This window comes from Saccopteryx leptura, chromosome 6 (assembly GCF_036850995.1).
Source record: "Saccopteryx leptura isolate mSacLep1 chromosome 6, mSacLep1_pri_phased_curated, whole genome shotgun sequence".
NCBI classification, from domain to species: domain Eukaryota; kingdom Metazoa; phylum Chordata; class Mammalia; order Chiroptera; family Emballonuridae; genus Saccopteryx; species Saccopteryx leptura.
Window position 1 is genome coordinate 106,014,241 of NC_089508.1, and position 13,266 is coordinate 106,027,506.

Sequence of the window (13,266 nt, forward strand, 5' to 3'; positions counted from 1 at the left end):
CAGAGCGAGTGACCCCTTGCTCAAGCCAGCGACCTTGAGCTTCAAGCCAGAGACCATAGGGTCATATCTGTGATCCCACGCTCAAGCCAGTGACCCCATGCTCAAGCTGGTGAGCCCGTGCTCAAGCGAGATGAGCCCGTGCTCAAGCCTGTGATCTCAGGATTTCGAACCTGGGTTCTCCGCGTCCCTGTCTGACTGATGCTCTATCCATTGCACTACTAACTGGTCAAGCCCAATAGTTATTTATTATTGTGAATTTTTGTGCAATACACTTAAGTATTGTTTAATAAAAGCTTCTGATTCTAAATTCCATAAGTGGAAAAGCTCACAAAGTTTCATTTAGGAAGCCAAATCACTCTCTTAATATAAAGACTTAACAATTCCTCTGATTGAGGTAAAGTATAAACAAAACACTGTTTTAAAAATAAAATGGTTTACCCAAAAATTATTTCTGCATTAATATGTACGACACACTGACTCTAGATATTTAAGTACATAGAATTTAAAGAGCAAAATTTCCAGTTCAAACTGAACAAAATAAAAAATTAAATTTTACTTAACTTTAATTTAAAAACTGCCAGATATAAAATAAAATCAACAGTATTTTCAATTTAAAATATTAATAACAATAATTAAAATATTTCCTTTGGGGAGGCAAAAACTCTGCTAAAAATCAATGATTTTTTTTTTCATTGTCAATGAAATCTGTAATGCTACCACATCTTAGGAGAAATCTAAAGTAAGATAAGTTGGGGAGGAAATATTTTTAAGGTCATCAGAAACAGGATACATTAAAACAAAGTTTTTAGAAAAAAACTGATAACATGTTCCAAGTGTAAGACTCAAGAATTTGGTAACTTGAACAATTATATTTTCTAACTGTAAAGCAAGTTAATTTTAAAATAACCTTCCAAAATGAGTGTCACTACAAAGCCACTACCAATCAATAGTAGTATGAGTTCTGACCTTTGGTGTCAGCATCAGTTATTTGCTCTTTGGCTACTTCCTCTTCTTCTTCAGCTATCGCCTGGAAGATGGCAGTCAGGAAGAAAAAAAGCAATTCACATAGTGGGCCTTCACTGTCATTTCCTACAAGAGCTTCCTCTAACACTTCTGTGAATAAAACGTTTGAAATGAATTTAAAGTTCTGTTCATGTAGTGTAAAAACAACTCCAATGGAATAATAAACATGTCAATCAACAATAGCCTGTGTAACTATTTTTTTAAGTGCCCATTTATCAAAGTAGAGCCAAGTATCATCTAAGGCAAACTCCAAAAACAATTATAATGATTATAATAAATCCCCAAAAATTCATAAGCCAAAATCACTGCATTTAGAAAGCCAAATTAGACTCAGTAGATCAATACAATATTTCACCTAAGTTTAAATTTGAGGTACAAATTAAGGCATTTTAAAAATTATGATTTTATTCTAATTTGAATAACATTGTAAAGATTGGTTATTGTTGCCCTACTGTTGTTCTTCAGAGCTATGTAGGATATTACTTTTACCAAATAGTGCATAGAAATAATCATCAGCATTAGGTGTAATCCTAATATTGCATCCAAGTCACAAATATTTCTTATCTAATTCATCTTATCTAAACCAGCATTGTTTAGACCCTTTTGACTTGTAAGGCACAATGATTCATACCTCACCTAGCTCATAAAGAGAAACTGAAGGAATGTAAAAGCCCTCCTGAAGAATGCACTCTTATTAAAATAAGAGTGGCACCTTGGCTGGGTGCCACTGTAGATACAGCATTGACTTGACGCACCGGGGCCAGGGTTTGATACCAAGGCAGGGTAGGTGCAAGAAGCAATCAATGAGTACAAAATTAAATGGAACTAAGAGAAACAAGTTGATGCTTCTCTCACTTACTTCTCCTCATTCTCTCCCTTCCTCCCTTTCTCTCTCAAATCAATAAAAAAATCAGAAAAAAAAAAAATAAGAGTGGCATTATAATTCTGTTTTTGAGGGTCTTCACTTGGAGGGTCTTAGGAAATTATTTTACTATTTGACAGATAAAGATCCAAAATGGGATCCAAAGCTCTCCTCATACTAATAGTTCTTAAAAATGATGTTTACATAAAATAAAAGTATGTAAGTAGAAAAGCAAAAGAGAATCACAAATTAAAGGTAGGTATCAACTTGTTTCCGAATACAGCTGATGTCACTTCCTTCCCCCCTGCACTTACTTACCAGGCCAACCTCAAGGAGCAGAGTATTTTCTTTCACTCCCTTGAATCCCAGCAGGCCTGAACAATGGAATATGGCACAAATAAGGCCTGCCAGTTCCAGTTCTAGCCTTTAGGTAGGTTGGCATTTTCTGTTTCCTGCCTCTTGGAGCCCTCAGCTGCCACATAAGAACTATAGGCTACTCTAATGGAGTGGGATGCCATGTGGAGGAGCACCAAGGCACCGGGCATGTGTGTGAAGAAGCCATCTTGAACACGTAGCCAGGTAAGCCTACAGATGACCCAAGTCCAGCCACTATCTGAGAGTAACCACATGAGACCCAAGAGAGGACTACAGAGCTAGGTCCAGTGACTCCACAGAACTCTGAGAAATATTAATTTGTTCTTTTAAGGTACTAATTTTAGGGTGACCTATAACACAGCAATATACTTACCTAAGGTTACTCCCTCAGGAAATTCATCTTGAAGATCAAAAAGTTCCCCAAATGCATTAAGGAACTCCAAAACCATCAGAGCATCACCGAAGATTTCAGGAGGTAGTCTAGTTTTCACTGGAGTTGGTTCTGGAAGTTCCTGCAAGATTAAACAATTTATCTAACTACTTGATGTATAGGAACTTGTAAAAGGGAGATATATTCTTTACCTAATATGAATTATTTCACTAGTGGCTCTCAATGTTGAATGTTTACCAAAATCACCTTTAGAACTTTTAAGCCCTGGCCGGTTGGCTCAGCGGTAGAGCGTCGGCCTGGCGTGTGGGGGACCCGGGTTCGATTCCCAGCCAGGGCACATAGGAGAGGCACCCATTTGCTTCTCCACCCCCCCCCTCCTTCCTCTCTGTCTCTCTCTTCCCCTCCTGCAGCCAAGGCTCCATTGGAGCAAAGATGGCCCGGGCGCTGGGGATGGCTCCTTGGCCTCTGCCCCAGGCGCTAGAGTGGCTCTGGTCGCAGCAGAGCGACGCCCCGGAGGGGCAGAGCATCACCCTCTGGTGGGCAGAGTGTCGCCCCTGGTGGGCGTGCCGGGTGGATCCCGGTCGGGCGCATGCGGGAGTCTGTCTGACTGTCTCTCCCCATTTCCAGCTTCAGACAAATACAAAAACAAACAAACAAACAAACAACAAAAAAAACTTTTAAAATTACAGATGTCCTGGCTTTATTTCAACTTGACCAAACCATAGTCTCTAAGGACTTTTTCATCAAATTAAGAACATAACTTAGGCTGAAGAGTATATTTCTGGCTATATGTCCTAGCAGAGAGGGACTTTTAACCTAGATTCTGAGGTCAAGACAGTGTGCCAATATTATCTTCAATGTGGGGTCTCCTTGGGATATGGAACAGAATTAACTCACCATATACTGACTTAGAAATACTTTCTTATAATTTGAGCTGAACGAGTTTGGTTTGAATATGCGGATCATTTCTGGAGACTCTACCTAGCAACCAAGCTAAATGCATGCCTGGCCCCAGTGGTTATTGAACTATCAAGGATAATGTAAACAATCAATTATTTCTGCAGAATAAAAACCATTATCAAAGTTTGTTAGGAAATGCTACTCTGAAACTCTAAATATAGCATTTGCTTAATTGGCTATTTCCTCTCAGTTAAATATGAAGAAGTCACTATTAAATAAAAAGATTTCATCAGCAAAGCCATATGGGGCACATAGAACATGAGTGTGTGAAACATCACATAACAAACTTATACCTTAAGATCATCACATTCCATATCTTCTCTAGGTTTACTCCACTGTTTTAAGTGTTCCATATATTTTCGCTTTTCTTCACGTAATTTCTCTCTTTCCTAAAACAACAGGTTAATAAAAATTCTTATGAGAAATTTATAAGGCAGCATCAGCTTCACCCAGGAACTTGTAAGAAATATAAATTCTTGGGTCCTAACCCAGATCTCCTGAATCAGGAACTCCGCAGTTGAGACCCAACAACTGATGAGTACCTAAAATAAAACCTCCCCTTACATTTGCAACACACTTGTTTTCAAGATTCATTTAAACCTGTCTGACAGCCTAGAGACACACAGAGGGAGCAGTTAGGTAAAAACAATATTAGAATACACTTGGTGAGCTTCTCTTTCTTTTTAATCCAGGCCATTTCTCTTGCTCACTTGGTCTTCTGAAACTCTTACTTCTTGGTTCTGGTTATTTGAAACTGCAAGATAAATATTGACCCTAAAATTCTCTAATAAAGCAGAGTACAAATAAAATACTTTACTATAATTTTTTCCAATAAATGTTTAATATATGTTAATATTCTTCCTTTAAAATTGAGGAACATCAAAGGTAAACAGATGTGCACCTGTCAAATTTTCAACATAAAATGACTGGATGGTTACAGAACTTATTAACTGTGCCATGAACAGTCTGCTGAGTAAGTCACCCCCCTCCCCTCTCCAGCATAATTCTTATAGGATATAATAGGATGGGTATTCTCATTCACTGTTGCTAACAGGTAAATAAGCACAACATGGTTGGTGAACAAATATCCATGTACATGTATAGAAAGTTTAAAAAATGCTCTTACTCTTTGATCTAGTATTCTACATCTACAAATTTATACAGGGACATATCAAAAAAGCAGAATATTTCTTCACAAGTTTGAAGAGAGTATCACTACTTTTGGGCAAAAAAATTATAAAGCACTTAGCTATATCTAACTATTTAGCAGTCACTAAAAATTCTACCTTACTTAATTTAATAACATGAAGAAATGTTTATAATGTTAAACAAAAAAGTATACAAAATTATAAATGCTGGATCCCTTAAGGTCCAGAATAAATATTAGAAATAAATGAAAGTACTAACAGTGCTATCTCTAAATCTTACCATTTAGATTACATGTAGTTTTTTTGTTTTCTACCATTTGTAATGAATATATACAGGGTGGGGCAAAAGTAGGTCTACAGTTGTGAGTATACAAAACACAATTTATTCTTGTATCATTATTTATTAATTATTGCATTACTTTCCATACAAATAACCATAATCGTACTTTTGTCCCACCCTGTATCAGCCACTCCCACCCCCAGCACAATGGCTTCTTTGAAATAATTCATAAAACTTCAGGCAATTTTAATAAGCACTAAGCATAACATAACCATCTAAGGCTACTTCTGAATACCTTAGAAGAACCAATGAAAGCGACTGTCTTTGGAAAAAAAAAACTGTTATAGAATTCTCTAAGAAATATATACCACTAAAGATTATACTAAAGATTTACTGAAATGTTCTTATTATCACTGATACTTTATTCTTCAAGGAGAATAACAACTCTGTAATAATTCTTGTTAGTCATAAATTTTATTGTATTTTTCTTACTATGTATTTTACTTTTAAAGGTTTTACACATATTACTTTCCCTAAATTTGTAAGTCTAAATCATAAAAAAAATTAACTTTAGAATTACACTTTAAAAGGAGCTTTGAAGTGTAAAGGCATGTTGAACCTTAAATAACTTTTCAAAGCAAAAGGGAGATAAATCAATACTGTTTATCATTGCTCTGTGCAAACTATAAATGTGAATGAAAATAGTAAAAGCACTTGAAAATTCACCATGAATTTAAATGTGTGAAGCACTATGTACTGTATGTATGTAGAGAGAACAGCTAATATATTTAAAAGGATACCTTTTCCCTTTCTATTTTAAGCCTTTCCTTTTCTTCTTTCTTCTTCAGTCTCTCTTCCTCAACAATTTTCTTCAATTCTTCCTTCTTTTTCTCTTTATCCTCCTTTTCTTTTTTCTTTGCTTCTAGGGCATCTGCCTTTTCTCTTTTTAATTTAGCCTTTTCAAAAGCTGTGGAGAAGGTCAACGTTAGAATTGTACACAGAAAGAAAGCAACACATTTAGTAATGTAACAAAAGAATCCTGATATAATTTAAGGTTAAATGAGATCAGCAGAGATTCATAGGGGTTGTAAATTCCTGGAGGAAGCCAGCAGGTGATTAAAATCAGAAAAGCAACTAGGCTGGGTTGAAGACAAGCTACCAGAGTGGGGCAAACACTAACCTGCCTTAAAGTCCCACTACTCTAAGTGTGGCCCTAAGATCAGCAGCCAGGTTATCACCTTAGAAATGCAGACTCTCCTCTCCCACCCAGACCTCCAAATTTAGAATTTTCATTTTTAATAATATCCCTAGTGATTCATATGCACTTAAGTTTGGGAAGCCATGTTTTATAAGGGTTTGTGAATCAAAAAAAAGGTCCAAAATAGTTTGTAAGCTCTAGAAATTTCAACTTGTGCTTAATTTAGCATTAGGTCAGTTTAACGTGGGATATGCTATACCTTGAAATAGTTTTAAGAGATAAGCAGAGGTCTCATTTATCATAAAAATCAATAGATACATAAAGGAAAAAACTGATTTATGCTTTTTTTCTTTTTTTGACAGAGACAGAGTCAGAGAGAGGGACAGATAGGGACAGTCCGACAGGAAGAGAGCGATGAGAAGCATCAATTCTTCGTTGCAGCACCTTAGTTGTTCATTGATTGCTTTCTCATGTGTGCCTTGATTGGGGTGGAGCTATAGCAGAGCGAGTGACCCCTTGCTCAAGCCAGCAACAATGGAGTTATGTTTATGATCCCATGCCCAAGCCAGTGATCTTGTGCTCAAGCTGGATGAGCCCGTATTCATGCCGGCAACCTCCGGGTTTTGAACCTGGGTCCTCTGCATCCCAGTCGGATGCTCTATCCACTGCACCACCACCTGGTCAGGCTGATTTATGCTTTTTTAATAAATCCAGAAATATGCCATTTTAGAAACATCCCAACCTGGGCACAGAGAAATATTCTTTCCTGTATCTAAACAGTTTTTTTTGTATTTTTCTGAAGCTGGAAACGGGGAGAGACAGTCAGACAGACTCCCGCATGCGCCCAACCGGGATCTACCAGGCACGCCCACCAGGGGGCAATGCTCTGCCCCTCTGGGGCATCGCCCTGTCACGACCAGAGCCACTCTAGCGCCTGGGGCAGAGGCCAAGGAGCCATCCCCAGCGCCCAGGCCATCTTTGCTCCAATGGAGCCTCGCTGCGGGAGGGGAAGAGAGAGACAGAGAGGAAGGAGAGGGGGAAGGGTGGAGAAGCAGATGGGCGCTTCTCCTGTGTGCCCTGGCCGGGAATCGAACCCGGGACCCCTGCACGCCAGGCCGACGCTCTACCACTGAGCCAGCTGGCCAGGGTCTAAACAGTTTTTGAAGAGAATGTTAACACTCACCCAGTGACTTCATTTCTTCTTGTTTCAAAAGTTTGTCTCTTTCTTTAATAGCTTTATTCCTATAACTTGCAATAGTCCGTTTATTAGCAATGCTGTCCTCCTAAAAAACAAACCATGAAACTAAGGTTGCAGAACCACAACTTTTACAAACTGATGGTCTATATTCTTCTTACGGTAAGAATAAAAAACAAAAAACTTATTAGCCCTTCTCCATTATACTTATTTTATACTAAAATGAGGCTTTATTCTAGAGTTTAACAGAAATTTAAAAAAATATTAACATTTATAGTTAATAACATGTAAATTTCAGGCATAGAGCAATATAATTCGTTATCTGTGTTCTCCATTGTGTGCTCACCACTCAAAGTCTAGTTTCCTTTTGCTACCATGTCTTTGACCCCCTTAACCCAATTTGACCTTTTCCCATCCCCTTCCCTTCTAGCAACCACCATTCTGTTGTCTGTTACCTATAATTTTTTGTTAGTTAACCTGTTACTTTTCGCTTTATGTTCCACATAAGTAAAAGCATACAGTTTTGTCCTTTTCTGTCTGATTTATAACCAAACTTTTAATAACTATAATCATAACATACAGAATATTACTTAATTTTATAGTTATACAAATTAGTACAAAAACTTTCCAGAGCCTGATTGGTGATGGTGCAATGAATAGAGCATTGACCTGGGACGCTGGGGACCCAGGTTCAAAATCCCAAGGTTGCTGGCTAGAGCGCGGGCTCATCTGGCTTGAGCGCCGGCTCACAAGCTTGAGCACGGGGTCATTGGCTTGAGTGTGGGATCACAGACATGACTCCAAGGTAGCTAGCTTGAGCCCAAGGTCACTGGCTTGACCAAGGGGTCACGGGATCGGCTGGAGCACCATTGTCAAGGTGTGTATAAGAAACAATCAATGGCCTGACCAGGTGGTGGCACAGTGGATGGAGCGTCGGACTGGGATGCGGAAGACCCAGGTTCGAGACCCCGAGGTCGCCAGCTTGAGCGCAGGCTCATCTGGTTTGAGCAAAAGCTCACCAGCTTGAGCCCAAGGTCGCTGGCTCAAGCAAGGGGTTACTTGGTCTGCTGGAGGCCCGCGGTCAAGGCACGTATGAGAAAGCAATCAATGAACAACAAAGGTGTTGCAACGCGCAAGGAAAAACTAATGATTGATGCTTCTCATCTCTCCGTTCCTGTCTGTCTATCCCTGTCTATCCCTCTCTCTGATTCTCTCTCTCTGTCTCTGTAAAGAAAAAAGAAAAAAAGAAACAATCAATGAACAACTAAAGTGACATAACTACGAGTTGATGCTTCTCATCTGTCTCCCTTCCTGTCTGTCTCTTGCAAAAAAAAAAAAAAAAAAAAAGGAAAAAGCGTTCCAGAAAAAATCACTGCTAACTTATAAAGAGAAGCTTAAAAACATTAAAGCATTAAATAAACAACAACAAAAAAATCATTATAAACTAGATGGTGTAGACATCAAATATGTAAGAAGCAAAGACATGTCAGAAACATTCTGGGGCCAATGTTAAACAATGTCAAAAGTTTATTTCTACTTTATTTTTTGTGAAAATAATCTCTCTAACTTGCTTATTTTATTCCCTCTATTTCATTCTAGTTTATATTTTAGTAACTGCTTCTACGCTTGCTTCCACTGTGCTATAAATCCCTGTGCTATGAGAGCCATGTCTAATTCACACTTGAAGCTTCTTCAAGCCTCACTGCTGAGCAGTTATCACCATTTTTGTGTGTGTGTGAAGAAATGTGTTCCTTCCTACAGGTTATGGAGGTGGGGGAGCCAAATATTACTCTATTTTTGTGTGTGTGAGTGACTAAGAGAGAGAGAGACAGAGAGAGGAACAGATAGAAACAGACAGGAAGGGAGAGAGATGAAAAGCATCAATTCTTCGTTGCAACTCCTTAGTTGTTCATTGATTGCTTTCTCATATGTGCCTTGACCAGGGGGCTCCAGCAGAGCCAGTGACCCCTTGCTCAGGCCAGTGACCTTGGGCTCAAGCCAGTGACCTTCGGGCTCAAGCCAACAACCATGGGGTCATGTCTATGATCCCTGCTCAAGCCAGTGACCTCGGGGTTTTGAACCTGGGTCCTCTGCATCCCAGTCTAATGCTCTATCAACTGTGCCAGGGCCTGGTCAGGATACTCTTGATTTTGAATAGTTTAAGAACTACAAGGTCATTTTTATCTATTCTCTACTTACCTGACTAATAGATACTTGTTTGGGAGGTCTCCCTCTTCTCCTGTTAGCAGGACTAAAGATAAAGGTGGGTGGATCATCAGGAAAAAAGTAAGAAAAATCTTGGTCTGCTATTTTGTAAGTTGAAAGAGTTGATGCCTTCATAAAAAAAAAAGATAAGATATAATAATAACATTAACAAAACATATATAGATATGCTCTAATATGTCAGTTATATGACATGTTAGATCAGGTCCAAAACATTAGATTTTCTTGTGCTATTATACAGTAATATATATTTTTGTTAGTTTACTTGATTCTTTTAAAAACTATATAATTAGCTTTACCAGAAAGAAAACCAGAATTGAAATAAACCACTCAAGAATGTTTCAACAGTTTCTTGAATTCTAAAACTATTTCAAAATTACATTTATACAAGAATCCTTTTTTATTTGCTTTGCTTTTGACTAATTTTGCATGAGATTTTTTATGTAAATAAATAATCCATTGTATTAACTAATAAATTTTTCTTAATACTTTCCTAACTGCTGAATATTTTTAGGTCCCCCTCACTCTCAGTTTGAGGTGATAACAAATATTTTTGTGTATCAAATTATAAAGTGGATCTGGATAAAAGCAGACATACTGACAAATTTCTATGAAGTTTCAACTCAGAATATAAGTTCAAGGAAATCAACCTCATATTTATGAGAAGTGGTTCTAGAATAACTGTTAAATCCAAAGAATTCCTCTCCTTTTACTTTGTATTCAGAACTTGTTCACCTTTTATCCATGTACAACTCTAGATTATTTTTTTATTAGCAATTCTAAATATTAACTTTTGTCTAACAGACAATATCATCATTCTTTGAAGAAAACATGCACCATTTACAGAAATATCTTTCAGGAAATGTGTAAGAAAGTAATGATACAAAATTTAAAATCATTAATGAAATGGGATTACTTCTACTACAAACATAATTTTCTATATATTTCTATTTTAACACCTAAAATTAAATTAGTTCTGGCCATAACAAATCAAGAATCTATTAAGATTTTATAAATTCCATTAAGATGGTTATCTACTATCCCACATAGCCCCTGAATATATAGAATTTCCCTTTAAGTGTAAATAAAGTACATGAGTGGTTTCTTTTCAAATACATATACTCAAAAAAATCAAAATAGGCTTTAATACTTTACTAGCTAAGGTTCCTTAATCACACACACATATCACACAACAAACATAAATACCCACATCTTTGTGTACTTGTAGGTCCTTCTAACAACAGTCTACATTCACCACACTGGGTATCAAACTTTGTTGCTTTATGGAGGGTGTGTGTGTGTGTGTGTGTGTGTTGGCATGTCCTTGCACCAGATATCTGTTAACAATCTTTCATTATACTCTAAGAAAAAAATGTTTAAGATCACCTTAATTTTCATTTATTTATTAAGTTAAGTTGAACTTCCTTCTATGTTTACTGAGTATTAATTTTCCTTGGTGAATAACTGTCGATGTCCTTCAACACTTTTTCCAGTTAGGTTGTTTTTGTTCATTGATGTGTAAGAGGTCTTGGTAAATTAGAGAAATTGGCTATTTATAATACATATATATTGCTATTCATACATATATATTCACTGACTGCCTATCAAGTGCCACTTAACATAAGTATCAAAATTGTTAACTTCTTGTAAGCAACATTTTATATGACTATCTGAAATTTAATGCTATCAATAAAGCATAATTTAAGCATTCTCCTTATCAAAACCAATACATAAATATGCTCACATTTAAAACAATTATTTCTTTCAGATGATTTTATCTTATGCTTTCAAATTTTTATATTTTATCCACTGTGAATTTTGATCATGTCTAGTCTATTTTCCTACTGAAGTGTTTATGTTGTCCTAATTCAGTGGTTCTCAACCTTTCTAATGCCGTGACCCCACAATACAGTTCCTCATGTTGCGGTAACCCCAAACCAAAAAATAATTTTAGTGGCTACTTCAGAACTGTAATTTTGCTACAGTTATGATTCGGAATGTAAATACCTGATATGCATTATGTATTCTCATTGCTACAAATCAAACATAATTTAAACATAGTGATTAATCACAAAAACAATATTTAATTATATATTGAGAAATATTTATTACTAACGGACCTCCTTACCTAGTGTATTGGGGCTACCATTCGATAAATAGCTGCTTAACTAGTGGATCTGTTTTTTCCAGATTAGTGGCAAGTTTTCAATATAGAACAGTGTGAACTACGTCATAGGATACACTGCAGTTTCTGCACAGCATGGTATCTTTCAGGGCTCTTTCACACTATAAAGCAGTGGTTTCAGCGGTGGAATCCACATCTCATTTACTTCAATGGGAGACCCATGGATTCCGCAGAAGAGAGATCCCCTGTACGGCAGAAATGCAGTTCCGACACATTTCTTCCTCTCCTATTCAAGTCAATGGGAGGCCGCAGCAGATTCCGCTCAAATTATCTTATGCTTTCAAATTTTTATATTTTATCAACTGTGAATTTTGATCATGTCTAGTCTATTTTCCTACTGAAGTTTCCTATAGATGCTCTATATTTGAGCGGAATCTGCTGCGGCCTCCCATTGACTTGAATAGGAGAGGAAGAAATGTGTCGGAAACTGTCATTTCTCCGCCTCTTATTGAAATCAAAAGGAGGCTGCGGCAGATTGTGTGGTAACCCGAGATTCTCGGGAGCTCTCTTCCACAAAATTCGCCGCACTCCCAATGAAATCAATAGGAGGCGGATTCAATACCAGAAACTGCTGATTTCAGCAGTTTCCTCATTCAGAATATGGGGAAATAGTGGGAGATATGGGAGATAATTATACATTGGGGAACAGTGTGAACTACATCTTATAGTGGTCTCTTATAGTATAAGACTGATGTAGTTCACACTGTGTAAATGTATGGTGCTTTGTGTAAGTGTAAGCTGCTTTGTGTACTGTGTAATGATTACACACAAAGCACCTTACACTTACACAGTATTGTGTGTATGGTGTGTGTACTGCTTTTACATTATTAACCTTTTTTACACTAGCAGGCTGTCTCACAGGCTATCTTGGCTCTCCGCCTCTTGCCTCTCCACCTCCTAGGCTTCTGTGCTCTGGTGCTTGCTGCACCCGCCAACTGATGACCTCAGCAAGCGCTGGACACACGTAATACGCTGCTATGGACTGTGGAGCGTATTACGCTTCCCCCGCCCCTCAGGCCCCGGAGGGATGATGCAATCACATCTGCGCATGACCGCAGGCATTCAGTTTGGAATGCACGTCCATAACGGCGTGCATTCAAGCTGAATAGCACTGCTGCAGACGGTAGCACGGCTTCTCAGCGGCTAAAGCCATTGGAAATATGTATTTTCCGATGGCTTTAGGAGACCCCTGTGTTTTGGTAGTTCGACCCCTGCCGGGGTCGTGACCCACAGGTTGAGAACCGCTTGATTTGAGCTCCTCATTATAGTCAATGAAAGTATTTTTTCTCTGGCACTTGAAATCTATGAAATCATTTATGACATTTTAAACCTGAATGTTTATACTGTCAAGCAAATCTATCTCATCGTTGGTATTTCTTTCTTTCCTTTTTTTTAAATGCAGTGTGAGGAGGGGAGGCAGAGACAG

The 13,266-nt window shown here is 37.8% G+C and overlaps 1 protein-coding gene across 3 annotated transcripts in view; it reads right to left on the minus strand.

Annotated features, from left to right (window-relative positions):
- BAZ1A (bromodomain adjacent to zinc finger domain 1A) overlaps window positions 1–13,266 on the minus strand; it is a 113,315-nt gene that overhangs the window by 54,968 nt on the left and 45,081 nt on the right. For all 3 annotated transcript variants that reach the window (XM_066342000.1, XM_066341999.1, XM_066341998.1), the window contains 6 exons: window positions 9,632–9,766; window positions 7,421–7,520; window positions 5,840–6,006; window positions 3,905–4,000; window positions 2,634–2,772; window positions 967–1,113 (listed from right to left, as the gene is read on the minus strand). In XM_066342000.1, coding sequence (XP_066198097.1) covers window positions 967–1,113; window positions 2,634–2,772; window positions 3,905–4,000; window positions 5,840–6,006; window positions 7,421–7,520; window positions 9,632–9,766 — 784 coding nt within the window. The remainder of the gene's footprint in view (window positions 1–966; window positions 1,114–2,633; window positions 2,773–3,904; window positions 4,001–5,839; window positions 6,007–7,420; window positions 7,521–9,631; window positions 9,767–13,266) is intronic.